General features: G+C 35.3%; 1 protein-coding gene across 5 annotated transcripts in view; it reads right to left on the bottom strand.

The window, feature by feature from the left end:
• Nucleotides 1-21,502, bottom strand: part of cher (filamin A protein cher) — a 157,532-nt gene that overhangs the window by 18,490 nt on the left and 117,540 nt on the right. For all 5 annotated transcript variants that reach the window (XM_089649291.1, XM_089649288.1, XM_089649290.1 and 2 more), the window contains 7 exons: nt 9,770-9,910; nt 7,305-7,474; nt 6,304-6,429; nt 2,496-2,609; nt 1,524-1,712; nt 620-722; nt 26-168 (listed from right to left, as the gene is read on the bottom strand). In XM_089649291.1, the coding sequence (XP_089505417.1) occupies nt 26-168; nt 620-722; nt 1,524-1,712; nt 2,496-2,609; nt 6,304-6,429; nt 7,305-7,474; nt 9,770-9,899 (975 nt within the window). In that variant the 5' untranslated portion in view covers nt 9,900-9,910. The remainder of the gene's footprint in view (nt 1-25; nt 169-619; nt 723-1,523; nt 1,713-2,495; nt 2,610-6,303; nt 6,430-7,304; nt 7,475-9,769; nt 9,911-21,502) is intronic.

Raw genomic sequence — 21,502 nt, forward strand, 5'->3', positions numbered from 1 at the left:
CTAGATTATTTAATTGTTCTCCTACCTTGACGGTGAATGGAGACCCTTGCACATGATGATCAGCAAACTTCAAATTGATGATGTAGTATCCTGGCTCTGAAGGCTTGTAGCTGATCTTCAGTACTCCATCATTGGAGTCTTGGCACTGAATTTCAGCCTTGGAGGGACCTGGAAGACAGAAAAATTCTTTATGATACAACTTCTTCTTCAAAAGACGTCTCCTGTCCAACTTTGGTCGTAGGCCGTCTGCAACATATCAGTTGTCATCTGGAGATATAATACAACACTGAATATAATATTTGAATCTAATATTGACCATAGAAACATACATTTTTATTATGAAGACGATGAATCATTAGTTAGCTTTTTAGTCTGTTCAATCAAATTAAAAAAGTGATTAAAAATCACTTTATCAGGAAAATATAGCTACTTTATGAGAGAAACGAGAGCTGGAAAAATGTGAATTTTCCTCGAAACCGAAGCCAAAACTCACAGTTTGAGTGTTCTTACGGCATTGGTCAACAAGTTTGGTGTTCTGCATTTTTATTGCCTGATGCTTGTATGCTAAAGAACATTGTTGTAAAAAATGTGTAATTTCTATGTTTATAGTAGAACTGACCTTCAATAGAGAGAGAGAGACCACCGTAGCCGGCGCTCTTCGTATCCACTGAGAAGGTGTTGTCTTGTCTGGTTTTGCCCTCTTTTAGCGCGGTACCGTTTACCTGGGGGATACAAATAGACAGCCATTAAATAAGTGTCGCATAATCAATGTAAGTTAGGTTATCTTATTCTAATTAGTGTAACGGTAAATCGTCCCTCACTGCTACCAAGTGATTTAATGTCTTGAAGTACATTGTATGTCGCTGTGTGGACTGCACTGAGTAAGCAGCAGCCGGCTGGCTATGAGAGAGAAAAAGGTATGAGGAGTGGGTAAGAATCAAGGGATTAGTGTGTTCAGGAGTGCCGGACGAATGATCTATCCCTCCCGCTGCGGCACAAGGCGATGCGTCAAGAGAGACTAGTTGGAGAGGTCAAAGGGCCTTACCAAACCAGCATCTCCAGTTTGGTGAAGAGTAAGTTTATTGACAGATTTTTAAAGAGTGGGATCGCGTCTTTTATTTTGTACCATCTACTGTGGCTGAGAAGTCAACATCTTCCGCAGAACCTCAGAAACGTAATGATTTTGTTTTGTCAGCTCTAGGAACTGTTCCCAACATCGTTTCAGTCTAGGAAATAATTCCAACTTTATTACGTCAGCAGTCTGCGTCATTGCTCTTGTAGTCGGTGGTGTATATACGTGTAGTTGGTTGATCCCGTACTTACAAGAGTGATTAAAACTATTTTGTTGCCGTCCTCCCGTGGGGTGAACGAGATGCCGATGTTACCCGGCCATAGGCGCTTCAGTGATAAGGAGAGTTCAGGTGACAATTGACAATCAACACGTGATTAGTAATAAGTAAGTGATAAGTATAAGTGATAACTGGCAACTATAAGTGGAAAGTGATATAACTTATTCCGCTCACCTTGACCTTCTGCGCATTCCCCACCTCCTGCTCGCCCACGGTGATGCGGAAGGGCGAGTTGGTGATGTGCTTGCCCATGCGCTTTACTGACACGGTGTGCTCGCCGACCTCACGCGGCGTGAATGAGATGCCGATGTTACCCGTCGGCAGGCGCTTTAGGAAGCAGGGTTCTTCCAGTCCGGTGGGAGCCTGGAAGTCACATATCGTTTTATCATCATGAGGAGAAAGTAAAAAAGCTAGTTGCCATGTAACTACCCATTAACAAGGATATAAGAACAGCTTATCTCAGCCTACTGGAGAGTTGTTTGAGATGAATACACGCGTGGTATTAATTCAAAGATTGATAGACCAGTGTCTTTCAGATCCATGCACAATTCAACATATTATAGTTTGCCTCCACTTACAGGAAAATGATAGCAAGATAAAAAAAGCCTATTTGAACTAAAGAGAATCAGATGTTATTTGAGATTTTCAAGGCGGAAAGTATTGTAGTGATTTATTTTTGTGTTGAAAATAATGCTCTTTGTATCTCCATATGATATTATAGCACCATGAGTTCATATCATATCTACAAATATGAACTTGCTGTGAGTATTTTTTTTTAATGAGGAGTGAACCTGTGATTTGAAGATACTCCAATTATATGATGGAAGAAACACAAAAGTCGACAAGATAAAATGTTTCACAGTCAAGCTAATGGGTCCAATAATGAGTCGTACAAACAATCCATTTTCAAGAGATGGGCAAGTGTTTAGTGTCCTCCGACTGTGCACCGGTAACGAAGATATCAATGCACCTTTATGGACTAATTATTTATTAAAGAAGCCATTATGGTAGTTGGCAATCTTCCACCTTTGCTACTGTCCCATAAATTTTTCAGCACAGTCGTTCCAGCTTTGTTGTTACTCTTCCTTTATTGGATTGAAATGGTCGATAAAACGAATTATTAATTTCCTGAACTATCTTATTTACCTGAATGGAAGCATTAAGACTCCTAATATCAGAATCTGAGATCTTTCCAGGAAGGGTCACTTCGCTGCAACTTCCCACTGAAATCTGGTTTCTTTTTCTTCCCTCTCCTGAAACCTGAAATAATATAAAAACATAAGTTCAATCAGAAATTCCAAAGGTCCAATATGCGCTGAAATATAATTTTAAATATCTCATATGTTGTTCTCTGCTTGTAACATAGTGATTATTATTATTTTTAATGATAAATTAATTTTTAAAAGACAAAATTTTTTATGCATGGCACACAGGAAAACAAATTATTTTATGCAATAATTATTTAAAAAAAATTATCTAATAAGCACTAATTGCTGGAGGAAAAATACTAGTACATATTGTTATTTTTTATTGATAAACTAATGTTTATTAAACAAGGTTTTATGCATAGCATAAAGGATAACAAATAATTATAAGCAATAATTAGTCACCTGAAATATCAATACAAATTGAAAATATCTCCCGAGTAAAAATAAATGCCGCCAACGGGAATTGAAGGCACATCAGAAGGCACGGGTTCAATTCCCATTTTTACTCGGGAGATATTTTCAATTTGTATTGATATTTCAGGCGACTAATTATTGCTTATAATTATTTAGTACATATTGAATTATTCGGTGGGTTTATATAATAAGCCGACGTAGCGTAATGGTATAGCAGCTGACCGGCAATTAGAAGGCTGTGGGTTCAATTCCCGTTGGCGGTATGTATTTTTTATTGGAAGATTTTTCGAATTGGTGTGGTTGTTTCAGGCTAATAATAACACTGGTCGACATTTATTTTTTTAAGTGCTGTCCCTTAAGCATAGCTAATTTTTTTACATGTATTTAGTATCCATTAACACGAAATGAAACAATTTTTTTTTTTAATAGGTCAGTTTTTTTTATAATTTAAGAAAGTTTTTTTACATAATTCTTCCATAGTATGACGGGTACTTACTTAACGAAAATTTCAAAACTAATTCAATTTATTTTTTTTTGCTCCTGATTTGCGCTTGTGAGTATTTTGAGAGTCTCTCTGCAGGGTCCAGCAATAGTCTGCTAGCATAGATGGACTCCACTTGCCTTGGTATCACTTTTCCATATCCGCAATGTCCTGGTAAAATCGTTCGCCGTGCTCGTCACTGACATCTCCCATATTTTCGGGGAAAAAATTCAAATGAGAGTGAAGGAAGTGTATTTTTAGTGACATGTTACATCCCATATTTTTATAGACCATCAGCATTTCAGACACAATGCTGATATAGTCTTCACTTTAATGACTTCCAATAAAGTTCTCGACAACATTCTTGAAGGCTGACCAAGCGGTTAGCTCGACTGGTCTCAACACTGTTATAAAATTCGGATTAGTCAAGACCTCCCTTATTTGTGGTCCCACAAATATTCCTTCTTTAATTTTTGCGTCGCTGACCTTAGGAAACTTTTGCTTTAAGTAAATCATGCCATTTCCATCCTTAGAGAAGCCTTTTGAAAAAAATTCATCAAACCCAATTTAACGTGGAAGGGTGTAAGTAAGATATCTTTAGATTTTACTAAGGGAGCATGTTGAACATTCTTCGTGCCAGGTTTAAGGTGCTTTCTAGTAGGCCAGTCCTTGGTCTTTCCTGTCTCTGCTGTCCCACTCGCACAGAAAACAACAATACTTTGTGTATCCCGCTTGCAGTCCTAGTAGGAGCCCTATTATTTTTAGATCACCACATATTTTCCATTCGTATTATACAAATTTATTTTTTGTTAACAGCAGTTTCATGTTGTCATAGTTTTCTTTCATGTTTGCAGCATGACCAAATGGAATGGATGGTCAAAAATCAAAAAATCAATGATAACTCACGAATAAAAATGAATTAATACACATTTTAGTAAAACTTAAAACCCATAAAAACCTGACGTGATATAAAAAAACTAATCACATATCTGAAATCAGCGTGAAATTTCCTGTCAGATTTGGCTACTTTCGTTAAAGGGACAAAAAATGTGTTGACCAGTGTAATCAGTTATTATTAATTTATTCTTCTTGGTTGCACCCTCCAAGGGCGTTTCGGCAGTCTGTTTAAAGTGAGGACGAAGGGAAAGGGAAATTTATAGTGGAATGTGAAAAATTTTATTATTATTTGAAAAATTCAAACCATTCAAACTAAATAAAGATACAGGGTTGAATGAGGAAGACAGTATCAGAAAAACCTTGATATTTATTTTTCTTTTATTTATTTATTTAACGCCCAGAGGGCTTTTACATGGTTGGTAGTATACATAATTTCAATTTGACAGATACTTTAAAAGTTACAAAAAAAATTACATTTGATAAAAGCTATGCAACAAGTCATACAAACACAAGAAACAAAAACAGAAAATTACAGCTATTTGTAGGTTTACATGATGTGTTTAGGAGTATTGTTGAAATAAATGTTTTAAATGATCCACAAAACTTGCCAAGTTGGTATTGAATATGTCAACATCACCCAAGTAATGATTTCCCATGGTGTGAAGTCGTTGTATCGGAGAGTGGGCAATGTAGTTACGCTTATGTGTTCTGCTGTAGAATATTGTATTTTGTCGTGTTGTTACTGTGGGTGTATGTATGTTTATAAGTTGCAGGAGTTCACAACAGTCGAATTTAGAGTGAAGTATTTTGAATAAGAACGTTAAATCGTTTATTTTACGTCTATCTTCTAATGTATGTATTTTTAGAGTATTTAATAAGAAATTGTATTTTAAGTCTTCGGCAGGGATATTTAATTTAAAATTTATAAAATGTAGAAATTTTTTTTGTATTCGCTCAATGTTGTTAATGTGAATTTTATGGAGACCAAACTACTGAGTTATATTCAATTAGACTTCTTACTAGAGATACGTATAATAGTTTAATGGCTTGTAAAGCATTAAAGTTTTTAGTTGTTCTTAATACGAAGCCTAGTGTTTTCATACCTTTGTTCACAATTTGATGGATATGATTGGTGAAACTTAGTAAAAAAGAGGGTTTTCTTTAAAGTAGTGCAGCCAATGTAATTGGATCTTCCTGACTTATACTCAATCCGGGGAGACAACAACTTATCCTTTAATATGGAAGGAACGGAGTAATGTTTTTTTTTCCACATAAAATTCCAAACATCCACACTTTCCACACTTGACCTCTTGAATATGATGGCAATACTGAGCCCATTTTGAGAACTACATAAATAGTATAAACATGCATCTGATAAATCCGTTGTAACCTCTCGTTGAGGTTCTCAGGAATTGTTCTTGTTGTGGCACTGTCATAGCTGAGAACGTTGTCGAAAAAGTCGTTAATTTTAAGGCTAAGGTAAATTCTGCTGTCGTCCGAGAGAACGGGAGGCGGATTCCCATTCTTTATTCTCGGCTAAGGACATGTCCTTAGTGTAGGTACCTATCTCCTTCATTTTGGCTTTGGCATAGACTGGAGCAAGTGAGATAACCGTTTAGCTATTGCTACGCGACTATATTACTTGCTCTAGTTTGTGCCAAAGCTGAAATGAAGGGGATGGGTGTATAAGAGACATGTCCCTGGCTAGGGATGGAGAGCGGGAATCTAATATTAAAGTTAAGGACAATTCCTTAATCATTGAGTAGAACACGAATCACTTCCACCCTGTTCGCGTAAATGGCGCTCGTAACAAAAACGAAGAAAGATGGTTTACAATAGAACTCTCAGCGGTATGATCGTAATGTTGTTTTTCGAGGATATTGTTTTCAAATACGGAAAATGTGGAAAAAAATGTAGATCCATCGATAATAATATGCTATTTTTTGTGACCTACCTTAGCCAAATAGGGGGAACCCTTGATGTGCTTATCGCCGAACCTGACGCTGACCTTGTAGTCGCCGGGAGCCGTTGGCAGATAGGACACTGCCACTGTGCCATCTTTGTTGTCCAGGGCTGTGATCTGTAAAAAGAAAATATTGTCTGCATATTTTAAACTGCAGATAATGCTGGGAATCTGAAGAGCTCGAAGCAGATGGCGCTGGTATGATCGGCGGTCACTTATACAGGGTTTTCCAATAAGAGGTATTATTTTGAATAGGCCGCTATTTCGGTAGATGTTACTTTTGAAGCTGTCATTTTTTGACATTTGACGAGTAGAAACTACGCCATTAATAAAAATGGAACGATACATGCTTCAACAACGCATTGAAATTATTAAAATTCATTTGAGTGAATCAGATACAAATCATCTTGAGTGATGAGGCCCATTTCAACCTCAGTGGATTCGTCAACAAGCAAAATTGTCGCATCTAGGGCTCGGAAAACTCAAGAGTTATTTTTGAAAAGCCTCTCTATCCTCAACGTGTGACTATTTGGTGCGGTTTATGGTCCGGCGGAGTCATTGGACCTTACTTTTTCGAAAATGAGGCTGGAGCAACAGTTACGGTGAATGGATTGCGCTATCGAGAGATGATTAATGATTTTTTATGGCCGGAATTGGATGGTATTGATCTGGACAACGTTTACTTTCAACAAGACGGCGCTAATTGCCACACAAGCAACGAAACCATTGATCTTTTACGATTGAATATCAAAATAACACCTCTTATTAGAAAACCCTGTACCTATATGATTTGACAGGAATGTGATACGGTATAAAATATATTGCTTTAAGGATTTAAAGGCACTAAAAATGGTTGATAAATATAGTGGTTGGAGTATCAAAGAGTTGTAAAAAAATTGTATGTGGCAATCCACATGCAATCAAGCCATCAAAATGGCACGCAGTTTAGGGTTTAAGGGATGTCTGTTTATTCGGATGTCAAACCAACTCACCTCAGCTTTGCTGGGTCCCTCCACGGCCATGCTGAGGCCCCCACCACCCGCCCCCTTGGTGCTGATGGTGAAGAGACTTGGCTCTCCGCTGACGCCACTGCTCAGACCAGGACCGTAGGCGGTCACAGATCCCGTGGCCAGAGAGTCTACGTGGAATTTGTAGGGAGAACCTGGAAGTTTAAAGAAATCCATGAAGATTTTCGTGAAGAAAAATGCCCAGAGTTCCATGGACAGCCAGACGTAGAAATTAGTCCATTCTGGAAGACCTAGGCCTTCAACTATCTGTCAAACGTATTTTAAGATAATTTGGACACGTTACTCGCCAAACTGAGGACTCCAACCTGGAGAAACTCATAGTTAATGGCAAAACGTTTAGCAGGAGAAGCAGAAGAGTGCGCTGGAGTGACGAAGTATCACTGGCGTCAGTACATCGGTGTCCTTGGCTCTCCATGCAGCGCACAACCGCGTGAAAGGAAGCCTTGTCCACCAAGGAAACTGGAGTGGGGGTCACGATCCTCAACAATGAGGACCGCCTTATCCACTCGAGTGATTTCCGGCATATTATGCCGAGTTTGCAAAACGTCTTGAGTGATCGCACGCCATAATATGCCATTTTTGCGAATTTGCGATTTTTAAATATAATATAAATATAGGATAAACGGTATAATATTGTTGAATTCATTAGCTATATAGAACTAATATCACTTCATATGTCTCCGTATCAAAATTCAGAGACATGTTTTTTTGTAAATGAGGGCGAGAAATTACCAACTTGAACGTCTATCACTTGACTCAAGATCTGCTCCCATTTGAATTTCGAAAACACAGTTTTGTATGGAATTATAGACGATATATACACCCCACGAGTCACTTCTTGTGTTATTCTTTATTCTACGGATTGAATGAATTGAGTAACATTTTCCCCAAAGTAGTGATAGTTTGTAGCAATATATACACTTACAGTGGTCATTTATTGTAAAAACAACAATAAATATGAAGATATTTTTAGAATGGATTATTTTAGACTGAAAATTTAGGTATCATTTATGTTGATAAATGTGCTTTTGCCAAATCCAAATATCTGTAACATTCAAAATGATAATGGCGGTAACATTTTTTAGTCGCTCATTTATCTCCAAATCTTGCACGAGCCCCTTCAATAAAATTAGAGAAAAAATGTGGGTTGTTTTTCTGTAGGTGTACGGCTTAAACTCAGGATGCCCATGGGCCTCTTCACGGGTGAAGAAGGCCCTGTTCATAACCCCAAGCAAAGCAGGGTACACCTCAGCTACATGTAAATAGTTCTAGTTTATTCTGACTACTTCCTTGTTCCTTCTCTGTAAGCTCTATGAAAAATTTAAGCTGCCCCCCGCTAGCTTGGAAGCTGGCGACGCCCTTGGAACTTAGTGTTAAAAAGATGTTCCAATTCAGAATAATTTATTTTTAAATGTAGTAAAATGCAAAACCTTGACTTTCTTCAGAAACAAAAATCCTGTTTTATTCGAATATTCCACCAATAACATAGCTTTATAAAGAGTCACGGAAATGAGAGATCTTGAAATTATTTTGGACGAAAAACTAAGTTTTACCAATCATATCCATCAAATTGTGAACAAAGGTATGAAAACACTAGGCTTCGTATCAAGAACAACTAAAAACTTTAATTCTTTACAAGCCATTAAAATATTATACTTATCTCTAGTAAGAATTCTAATTGAATATAACTCAGTAGTTTGGTCTCCATCTTATAAAATTCACATTAACAACATTGAACGAATACAAAAAAAATTTCTACGTTTTATAAATTTTAAATTAAATATCCCTGTCGAAGACTTAAAATACAATTTCTTATTAAATACTCTAAAAATACATACATTATAAGATATACGTAAAATAAACGATTTAACGTTCTTATTCAAAATACTTCACTCTAAATTCGACTGTTGTGAACTCGTGCAACTTATAAACATACAATTACCCACAGTAACAACACGACAAAATACAATATTCTACAGCAGCACACATAAGCGTAACTACATTGCCCACTCTCCGATATAACGACTTCACACCATGGGAAATCATTACTTGGGTGATGTTGACATATTCAATACCAACTTGGCAAGTTTTGTGGATCATTTAAAACATTTATTTCAACAATACTCCTGAACACATCATGTAAACCAACAAATAGCTGTAATTTTCTGTTTTTGTTTCTTGTGTTTGTATGACTTGTTGCATAGCTTTTATCAAATGTAATTTTATTCTTATTTTTTATGTTTCAAAGTATCTGTTAAATTAAAATTATACTACCAACCATGTAAAAGCCCTCTGGGCGTTAAATAAATAAATAATAAATTTCTCTTTGCTGCTGGTTAAATATATGTTGTCGCCAAGATACTTGAATCGTCGAGTATCGGATACTTGCGTGTCCCCTTGGAAGACGGGCCTTAATTTAGTCTACTAACCCTGCACATGTTCGCCATTATACTTGACGAGCAGCTCGTGCGACCCCTCCTCCCTGGGCTCGTACTTGATGCTGACCGTGCCATCGTGGTTGTCCTCGATGATGGGCAGGTCCGTGTGGCCTGACGGCATCTTCACTTGAGCTGGAAACAAACAAAAACACTGTTATTAGTACCTGCGAGCAGAACACTGCAGAACACTGCGGCTTCTATATGAAAAAGCTGAGGATCCGGCATCGGGATGTACTCCACGTTATACGGGGGCTCGATGTTAACAAAGCTAGTGGACCTGATGGAATACCTGCCCTGGTATTGCAGAGGTGTGCTGCGGAAATAGTTCCAGTTTAGACAAAGCTCTTCAAAATGGCCCTGAAGTGTGGCACTGTGCCCTGTGGTTGGAAAAAAAACGGTCATTCACCCTATTCCCAAGAAAGGTGACCGCTCCAACCCGGCCAACTACCGCCCCATAGCGATCACATCAATTCTGTCCAAAGTGATGGAACGTGTGATCAACGACAAACTGCTCACATACCTCGAGAAGAACAAAATTATCAACGACCGTCAATACGGATTCCGGCGGAACCGCTCGTGCGGTGATCTTCTCGCGTATGTGACGCATGTTTGGGGGCGGTGCCTGGAACGTCACGGTGAGACCCAAACGGTCGCACTAGACATATCCAAGGCCTTTGACCGGGTCTGGCACCGAGGACTTGTCAACAAATTGCATTCTTACGGACTTCCCGCATCCCTGTGTACGTGGATTGCTGACTTTTTAAGGGATAGGTCGATTCAGACGGTTGCTGACGGTTTCACCTCTTCCTCGCACTCCATAAATGCTGGCGTCCCACAGGGATCGGTTCTGTCTCCGACTTTGTTTTTGTTGCACATCAATGACCTTTTGACATGTGCACCAATTCATTGTTACGCGGATGACAGTACAGTTCATGATAGCTTTTTGTTTGATAAGCCCCCAAAGGGCACACAAACTCCAACGGCTCGGAGGGCTTTGAAGCAGAGAATGGACGGTTATCTCGAGAGTATTTTCTCCTGGGGTAAAAATAATCTCGTCGAATTTAATGTTTCAAAGACCCAATCCTGTCTGATTACGTCTAAAAGGGATCCAAATGATAATCTAGTCTCCTTCAACGGAAGCAATCTTCCGAACAGGCCTTCCATTAATATGCTTGGTGTAACTATAAGTGACCAGCTCAGGTACGGGGGCTCCATCGAAGCCAGAGTAAAGTTGGCCTCTCAGAAGCTGGGCGTACTGTACAGGGCCCGCAGATACTTTAATAGTACACAACTGCTGACCCTGTACAAATCGCAATTGCGCCCTACTGTCGAATTTGGCAGCCATCTCTGGTCCGGAGCCACTAAATACCTGAAAAAAACCCTTGACTCTGTGCAGAAACGGGCGGTCCGTTTGATAGATTTCCCAATCTTAACAAACGGACTGCAATCTTTAGAGCACAGGCGTCAGGTAGGTATGCTGTCCTTGTTCTATCGGTATTACAATGGAAGATGCTCTGAGGAACTAGCGTCATTGATCCCTTCGGCACCGGTGCGTATTCGGGATACATGCCAAACGCGCGCCCAACATTTGTACACGGTTGACATTTGTCACATGAGAACGGGTCGCTTCTACGACTCGTTCTTAAGTTCAACAGCTCGGCTGTGGAACGAACTGCCGGCCTCTGTGTTTCCTCCCTCCTACAACATGGGACTCTTCAAGATCCATGTTCACTCCTTCCTCTCCACAAAAAGACCCTCCACACAGCATCCCCAAAGATGACATAGGCCCTGAGGGAAATTATTTTCTTCAGGGCCTCCTGTGTGGAGTTAATATAAAAATAAAACCTATAGTTGTAGGTATTATGGATACAAAGTTTGCTGGGGTAACCACTGTTTTCACGTTTTGAATTTATTGAACTGTTTTAGATTTTTTTATGTGAATACCGCACAAGAGTCACAACTGCACCTAACCGTCTGGAGCCAGTGAGACTATGACACCCCCAATCGGAGTTTGTTGTGAGGCCGAAGGTATTAGGGAAGAGGAAGGTGGGGGAGTACTTGGCTATTCTGATCTGGTCACCACATGAATATCTAAAGATAATTATATTAATTTTTAAATCACCTACTATCATTACTGTTGCTTATGTCGCGATGCAGGACTTAGCCAGCCGAGGAATCAAACTCACGTTGCCTGAGTGGGACCCAGACACGATGTCAACTCAGCCACTGACCGGTCGAAGCTTGCTTGTCAAAACATACACAAAAAATAATATAGTATGGTGGGTTTGTGTGCAAACTAAAGAAAAATCCAGTTTCATCTCCCATGTGGTTTTGTCTGAATCATCGAATGAGAATTCAACTTCTGAAAATATTCTAAGTGGTGAAGTGACCTAAAAATAATAACGCATTCGTTACCTCAACGCACTGGGGCTATTTCAGACACGACCATGTTATATTTATTTCAGTCATATTTTTATTTCAGCAGTACAGGAAAGCATAAAGCTGAAAAATAATGAGAAACATGCATTTTTCTGCCTGTGGCCATTTGCAATAATTCAAATCCTTAATGGTCCGATGCTCAGATATAAAGGTTTTGCTGATGTGCGCTTTCTTATATTTTATACAAGAAGAAAGTATTGGATAAAAAAACTATTTTTTTTTTTTGTTGCATGAATGTGTTTTGTACTTCAAAATCATTACTTCATTAGCTCCTAGAGATTGGCCGGACAACGCACGTGAGCCGTTCACAAATAGCAAATCAATAATTAAGATGTCAAAGTATGTGCAATCAATTGTTTAATTCAATTCTACGGACTAAGGACGGGTTGTTTCGGAGAATTTGAACAATTCATCAAATTTCAAAGTTCATTTTCGGGTTCTGTGAAAGTCCTATTCAAGTTCTGTTATTATATCATTGTAGGCTAGTTGCTTGACAAAACTGAAATAAAAACAGAACTTGAAAAAATCTTTCATAGAACTTGAAAATGAACGTTGAAATTTGATGAATTGTTCGAATTCTCCGAAACAACCCATGCTTACTTAGATCAACTTTGTTAGTGGTATGAACAAAATGCTTTATTTTTAAAAATTCAGAAATTTCAAGTAATACGATTTTCCAAAACTAATTATTATATCTTACATGAATATACATTTAATAATATTAAATTAATATCAGTTTTACAAATTCGTGTCTTGGGAGCAGTGGCCGCTCGTGACTTTTGGGTGTTCTAGAGTGCAAATATTACAAAATATTCAATTGTCGATGTTTTAAAAACGAAAAAATGAAAACGACTTTTTATTTGTTTTCGAAAATTTAATTTTTTGGATGAAGAATTTCATGAAATCCGTGCGGCGCACGGCCAAACTAAAATTTTCTGAAAATCTTCATACCAGAAATCTATTTTTCGAAAAAAATATCGCTTTCAGCTACAACAACATCAATACCCAAAAGTCACAACCCGCTACTGCTTGGGAGTAATATACGATGAAAACTTGCACACATTTTCGTTATAACTAAGAAGGTTTTAAGGATTCTTGGCTTCCTTTGCAGAACTTCAATTGATTTTATGTACTTATTGTATGAGAACGCTCTAAATTTCAAAAGTTAGAAGTCAAGTAAAATATAATTCACCTATTTGGTCCCTTATGTATAAAGTTCACGAGTTCAGCACAAAATTCTTATGTAAAAAAAAAAATATTCAAAATTCCAATTGGATTATATTATATTAATATCGGTTTTACGTTATTTCAAAAACTTTAATCAATCTTCAAAATCTTTCATCAATCAATATTGTTTACTAAAAATATTTATTAAAAGTTTAAAATTGTTTTGTTATAAGTTATATGTTGGCAATTTTTTAAACTATTTGCTTAGTTTAATTGAATAAAAGTTGTCAAATCATAGAAGTAATGTATTTATGACAAAAAAATATTCAGGCTAGTTCAGTAATTTATAAAACGACAAATTTCAACCTAGGAATAGAAATGTACCATGAACCTTAATAAATATTATCTTAAATAACCTAGTTTCATTTAGTATAGTCATTATTTCGTAAAAGTTGAATAGCATCCACTCCAACCGCACTTCAAAGTGTTCAAAAATGCCCCGACATCACGAAATATCACTTTCCCGTTGTTATTTATACCTTGGCAACATTTTAAAATCTTCAAAATAATATTTCGAATCAATGTTGTGGGAATGTCAGAGAAAATGCGCGGCAAAACATCTTCTCGGCGGGAAAAGCTTCAGAAATCTATTTTTGAATTTTCTTATTTTGTAAACAAGATGGTCCTTAGTACTTACACAAGATAGGTATGTTTTTTTTATCTGTGAGCGAATGTGGCAAATGGGTCGTCACAAATGACAAAACAGTTTAAAAATCATTTTTAGGAGTTACAACACTTGTAAAAATTTAGTAGTAATCGTGGAAATTTTATGCTTCGATTATAAATTAAAATTACATGCAGTTTTTTTCTTCTTGTCTTAATAACCCATCAATCGTCCGGAATATATCCACAAATCGACTGAGAATCCAGAGCTCGCCGGTTTGAATCCCAGCGTGTGCAAACATTTTTGTTTTGTTATTACATATTTAGTGTAGAAGATAAAATACAGTTGACTGAGCGTAGCGTCCTGTTTCAACTCGACCATTTGGGATTTTATCTGGCTGTAAATGTATGTATTACGTTCCGGTTCCAGATCAAGATGGTAGCCGTGTTGGATACTACCTTTTTTACCCGCCAGAGTTCGCATGATCGTGGTTCCTATTATGAGCTATCAAACTGGATACGGAACAATATTATGGTACTTACCGGAGTGAAGAATGTTTGAAAAAAGAATAGTCATCGAGACAAATCGTATAACTCCATATTTAATGTTTTTTTTTACGTAATTATTAATTTGTTTATAATTAAGCAGGTAGGTAGGTACTCAAGTACCTACTTACAAATTCATGATTTAAGAAAAAATTAGAAACTACTAGTATATTTGCGACACGTTTCAGGGTGGAAGATACTCTCAGTATCACCATGATTAAATAACACAATTCAAAATCGAAATATTGCTTGAAATGGCTTTAGCCATGTTTGGTGATCAGATCTGAACAGCTACACAGAAAAAACTTACTGATATGAAATATTGTTAATTTTATCTAAATTTTGTCAAATTATTTGTTTTCCTGTTAAAAACGGGACTAGAGGCCTATAACGAATGATTTGACAAATTTCATAACAAACTATCAGTAAAACACGAATATGTCATGAGGAAGTCAAAACACGTCTTCTTACAAATAATAATATCTATTCGGACAAGGACATTTACGTGAACACGTGTTCAGATATATTCTGAATGACTAATAATATTTTATTGGGAAATAGTCATGCAGTCATATTTTCAACAGTAACATCTTCTCAACCTTCCTCTATCTTAGTAACTTCCCTTTCATCCACCCTTCAGCTACACAACAAGGGATGCCGCATCCCCACTGGCTCCTGACAGTTGTGAGGGGTTGGGACTGTTGTGCGGTATTCACAAGAGATGTGCTTTATTTCAAATAAATCCATTTCAAATGTAAATGCAAAATGGGTATTTTCCATTTTGCATTTTAAATGTTTTTTTAAAAACCATTTTGCATTTTAAATGCTTTTCTCAATGCATTTTCCATTTGAAATGCTTTTTGCAACATTCTTCCTACTATCTCCACTCATCTTTTTTTCATAAGCCCCAAATATCAGTCGGTCCTCAACCTCGCTATGAGAGAAAATTTACATTTGTCAAGTTGCTCCCTGGTAGGAGCCCTGGCAATTGAGTGATACCATTACAAAAAATACTGATTCAAATACTGAACATGGGGCCGTGACGCTGTAATATTAAATGTTATATATAGTTTCTATGTTTTTACGTTGGCAACATTAGTCTCGCGCAAATTTTTTGTGGTTTCATAATCTGTAGTCGTGGTGTTTTTGGATTTACCATCATGTAATATGTTTGTTCTACATTGATGTCCATTATTAAATGACAAAATTGTTTAAAAATTCTATATTTATTTTAATTGTTTGACCTTAGAAACCATTTTGCATTTTCAATGCATTTTGAAAATAGGTATTTTGCATTTTGCATTTTCAAATGGGAAAGTTTTGACCCATTTCCATTTTGCATTTCAAATGGTTTTGGGTACACATTTTGCACATCTCTGGTATTCACACAAAAAATGTGTTTTAATTTGTTTCTTGTTTATGCGAACAAAATTAACTTTGTTAAATTCCATATAAATCAAATTCTTTTCACAGTTGTGTTGAGACTGGCTTGCTTTTGAGTAATTTTAGAATTTGACCTAACAATGCATATTAAAAATACAAAATATAAAATGCTCGTGGATATTCTCTCACTAACATCAATAATATCTTAGCTTCATTTATCATAATAATTTATCTTATAAATATGTTATTTAACATTGATTTATTGATGTTTATACTATTTTAAATAGCCCCGATTTATGCAAATAAAATTTATTAATTCAATTTAAATTATTCCAGGAAACATTACATTTTTAAGATGTTAAAAACTGTCGTTAACGTTTAATGAAAATAATTCTAAAGATCGCAAGTATTCGAATAAATCAGAAAATAAATAAAAACGAGATTAAATTTAAAAAAAATCTCCAATAAAAGTGGCTTAAATTGTTGTGTACAAAAGTCAAAATCAGTTGCGTTTCCTGCCAAATGATTCATGACGGCGCCGCATTCGAAATTTAAATATAATGTTCAAATTTAGAACATTGCCACTCCCCCATTGGTTGATGGACAAATTGGATACAACTTCGATATAAAACACTTTGGGGTGATTCAAAAAGATTAATTTTAAGAAGTTATTACATTTATTTTCAGATTTCAGATCGATACGATCTGTTGATGGTGCCACGTTCGAAATTTAAATATTTAAAATTAGAATACTGCCAATCTTTCATTGGAGGGCGGACAATGTTGAAAACTTAAATAAACAATATAAAACACGTCAGAGTATATATAGTTCTTAAATCGGTACTTTAATAAAAGTTACATTTCTTTTCAGATAAATGATGAATTCAATCTGTGGTTTGAATTCAAACTTTGATACATTCCACTGTCCGCCTTTTATACCAAATTGTTTAACAATAACATCTGTTTAAATTCTACGAATTTCAACTCGGACAGAAATATAATTGCTGTTTTTATAAACAAACTCGCACCGCTTTCTAACCACAAAAAATCGGTCATAATAATTGGTTCAAATCTTTCCCGCGCAATGCTATAATATTTAAATTTGTTACAGAAGAGAAAATCAATGTCAGAGGTGGACATTATAAATTTCCTAAAACACAATAAAGTTGAAAATAATTGTTTCCGTTGCTATCGGATTAGTGTTAAAAACTTTGAGAAAATGATTCATGTCAAGACATTTCACACTAAAGAAAGAAAATGACATTTTGAAAACGAGAATCAATTATCATTTTTTAACATCAAGGCGATGCCATACGTAGTAATGCAAAATCACGTGTTTTTGGTTTGAAAATCTGGTCGCCTAGAAATGTTTCAGATGCTTTAATTAAATACTGCGAGTAGAATACATCTTGGCCTTTGATATAATCGAGTATTTTTTAGATAAATCTTTTTATAAGCCCAGAAAAAAATAATGTATAAGGCCTATGAAAACTGCTTTAAAGTTCAAAATCTCCTACTTACGAACCCATTTCGGTTATGATTTTATTGTATAATGTGGAAAATTAATTTATTTATAAAATGATCAAAAAAAAATTAAATATTTATCCCTGAACATCCACAAAATAAAATAAAAGGCACTTTTTGGCCATGTTTTTTTCTTGCATAAATCAAAATAGGCGGATGGTGTTGAGCGGGAATTTAAACCTTATCACCATCTACGTAAGGGTTGTTATTGATAGCGGCTCAATTAAAAATATTACACGAAGTAGTGCATCGCCTTAACCTCAAACAGGAGGTTCTGAAGAAAATAATTTACCTCGGGGCCTATGTCATTTTTTAGGATGTTTTGTGGAGGTTCTTTTTCAAGGAAAGGAAATAGAATTACGCATTAAAACAAGAGACAATAATGTTTGGGTTAAGTGAAGTCATGTGAAAACAAGAGATTCGAGAAATTTAGTGGTTACAATATTGACTAAACGCAGGAGGCCTTGAGGAAAATAAATTCCCTCAGGGCCTATGTCATATTTTGGAATGTTGTGGGAGGGTATTTTTTAAGGAAAGGAATGAGAAGAAGTTCTGAGAAGGTAACAGGTATGAGGGTTGGGTAGGAATCTAAAGACCAGTGTATCCAGGAATGACTGCCATGTGAATATATCCCTCCCACTACAGCACAAGGTGATGGGTCAAGAGACCAGTTGTAGAGCTCAAATGGTCTTCTCAAACAATCCTCTCTCGATCTGGCATGCCACGCAGATGGTGAGCTGACGCATCATGTACACACCTCACTCGATAAACCTGGGCACTCCTACTAAATCACCAAATGTATCGAACCACTTGGGGTGACCTATGGCAGAGGTTCCCAAATAGAAATAATTTCTTATTAAAATATCATATTTCACGTAGGTAGTAATCTACTTTAACGCTTGTCAGAATTCATTACACAATCAATTCCAATTTTGAAAATGACACTTTTATACAAATAAAACAATTTTTTTACTTAATATAATATAAGTGATTTTAAAACAAAAATTTAAAACAGAAAAATCGGAAAAAGATACGATCGCATCTAGGAGTTGAACCCAGGACCTTCACCTTGCCGTGATGATCTACCAACAAAGTTAATGGAATCCTATTTCCTTCGGTCATATTCAACTGTGTCGTACTTGAAAAAAGTACTACCAACGTTATCTTCATTTTCTCACCGCACATTTATGTATGATCGCAAGATTCAACTAGAAATGAATGCTATCTAGATAGTGTATTGGATTAATATATCATTTTTTTATTTTAATGTGCGACATCTATTGGCTTTTTGGCAAGACTAGAGTGTTTTTTTTTTCGAGTAAAACCAAACCAAAACAATTTGATTTTTTACTCATGAAGTTATTCCAAAAACAACAAATCCAAGTTCATTGAACCAGAGTTACGATTACAGACAGACAATCGAAATTAATATGTTTGATGACATGCTTGGATACGATTTATATCTGAAAAGAAGGAGTTATTCTGTAAATAACTTCTGAGAAATTTTAAATTTTAGTCAAAACCGAAAACTGTTCTGAGATTTAATAGCCATTAAATCACTGAGTCTATTATGTTCCTCTAATACAAACATTTTATCAAATTTATTAAAAGATCTGACCTTATTTTTCTGAAATCTTCAAAAAACGACAATCTGGGAGATTTATGTAGATCAATAGCACACGGAGAAAACTTACTGGTATAAAATATCGTTAGTTTATTAAAAATCTGGTCAAATTATTCGTTTACCTGTTAAAAACGGGATCGCAGGCCTTTTACGAATGAATTGGCAGAGTTTCTAACAAAGAATCAGTTAAAAGCGAAGGTTTTGTGAGGATGGCAGAACACATGTTCATTCAATATTGTCACATTCCGTCATGATACATATTAGGAAAAATACAAGTGTTTCGATATATTCTGAATGACTAATCTTTTATCAGGAAATTGACATGCATTCACTTTTTAAAGGGATCATTTTTCTCCGTGCAATAATTGATTAATAAACGTCTCATTTTTCTAAAAAGAGTTTCGTTTCTGTTGTTTAGAAATTATATATAAAAAAAATCTTTACTGTTCTAATATAATATGGTCTACAATAATACAAATTTTCTACCCATATATATGATAACTATACATTAGCTAAAAAAACTTGAAAAAACGAAAATTTCGCATAAAGACCAGAGAAAAGAGATTAAAAAATAATTTAAACTACTGTAGGTATAAATTTAACATAATGAAGAGGTGTCGAGTGTCAGTCTTCAGAAAAGCAATAAAACAGTCAAGACTTGCTGAAAATACGCATAATTAAATTTCCTCCGCTGAAGACTCGACGACAAATAATAAATTAATCTTAACACGTCTCAGTTAACAAGTGGATATTTCCACACGACTGCTAAAATACATAATACATATTTATTCAATTACCAGTTGGTGAGACGATTTCAAAGTAATAAACGCGAAAGTGATGATAACCTTACGCTCATATTTCGTGTTTTCCAAAGACATAAAAATGATGCCGAATGTATGATTGAGACATAAATAAAAATATAATAATAAATATTAAAAAAATATTATTTTTCCACTTCTGGTTCTAAAAAAAATCGCTGATAAATTTTATTTGAATTTTAATGCTAAGTTTAATACTAAATCACTATTTTCGATTAATCTCTATAATTAATTGGTTCATAATGTAATGAATACAAAAAAAAATATATTTAAATAAATTGAAGGTTTTCCTATCGTTTCCCTTGAGTAGAATACGAATAAAAAATTTAATTACTCATTAAAAAATATAAATATACATTAATAAAAAAATAAAAATTCGATAGAAATGTATGAACGCATAAAAGAAACAAATTAAACAAAATAAAATGTGTGACAGTTTCCCTTGATTAATTTTGTTTCTTTCTTATAAAATTGTTTACAAAATAAATGAAAACCCCTTTTGTGCTTGAAATCGAGCGTTTCTAGGCTCAGTTTGTCAAGTGATTTTAATGTCTATTACCTATATTTGTGACGATATAAGGCATACCAAGAATGTACAGCTTGTAGATTCCTCTTAAGGGTGATTTGGTTCCAGAGACAAGTTGGATTGTAGGAAACACACCAAACGCGTTCACAATAAACTAGTCCCAGAAAGTTTGCACCCGTACATACAAAACTCATAATTGGTCTTAATATTTTAAGGCAGAACTTGCAAAAAGTGTATTTTCATAAAATAATTAAAATAACGCCATCTGTGAATGCGTAGATTATAACCTACGTTACGTTTACCACTGGGGAAAATGTCATTACCATAAAATGTTGCTGATAAGCTTTTAACGGTCAATCAAACTATTATCAGACATACTAATTTCGGTTGTCTATGATAATGTGCGTTAGTTATTCCTGCGTGAAATTTTTCACGATCGATGAAATCAAATTTGCTTTTGAGTCATTTTTCAAATTGGAATCAGTTGTGTGAAACATATAATTCAGACAAGCAATAAAGTATGTGGGTATGAAAATTATTTTATTTTATAAATTATAATAAATTAATAATTCCATATTTTAAATATCTATTTCTTTTATTTTAATTTTTGTTAGATTTTATAATTTTTAAAGTTTACTAAACATCTTCATTTTAAAGGTAAATTTATGATCGCCTTCTTTCTAATTTGTCAAAAAATATTTTTTTAAGATACATAACCCCGAGGTAAATATTTTATAAATGACAAATACTACGATTATAATTTGCTGTGATTTGTAACTATTTCATATCGTTAAAGAAATTCAAACAAACATTTAAAATGAAACTATGATCAACTGTAAACGAATTTGAAATTCGTTGCGCATTCCGCAAAAGATATACCAAGACAAAAATAACAAGACAGTCGAGAAAAAATAAACTTTAGTTCAATTGTGTCAGTTTTTTAGTCTATCCGAGCGTTCAAATCTTTCGCCCATTGTCTGGAGACATTGTGATAAATAAATAATTCATCGGTAGGTACAAACAAAATTGTGCAC

This window comes from Hesperophylax consimilis, chromosome 29 (genome assembly GCF_061612785.1).
Source record: "Hesperophylax consimilis isolate HC1 chromosome 29, BYU_Hcon_1.0, whole genome shotgun sequence".
NCBI lineage: Eukaryota > Metazoa > Arthropoda > Insecta > Trichoptera > Limnephilidae > Hesperophylax > Hesperophylax consimilis.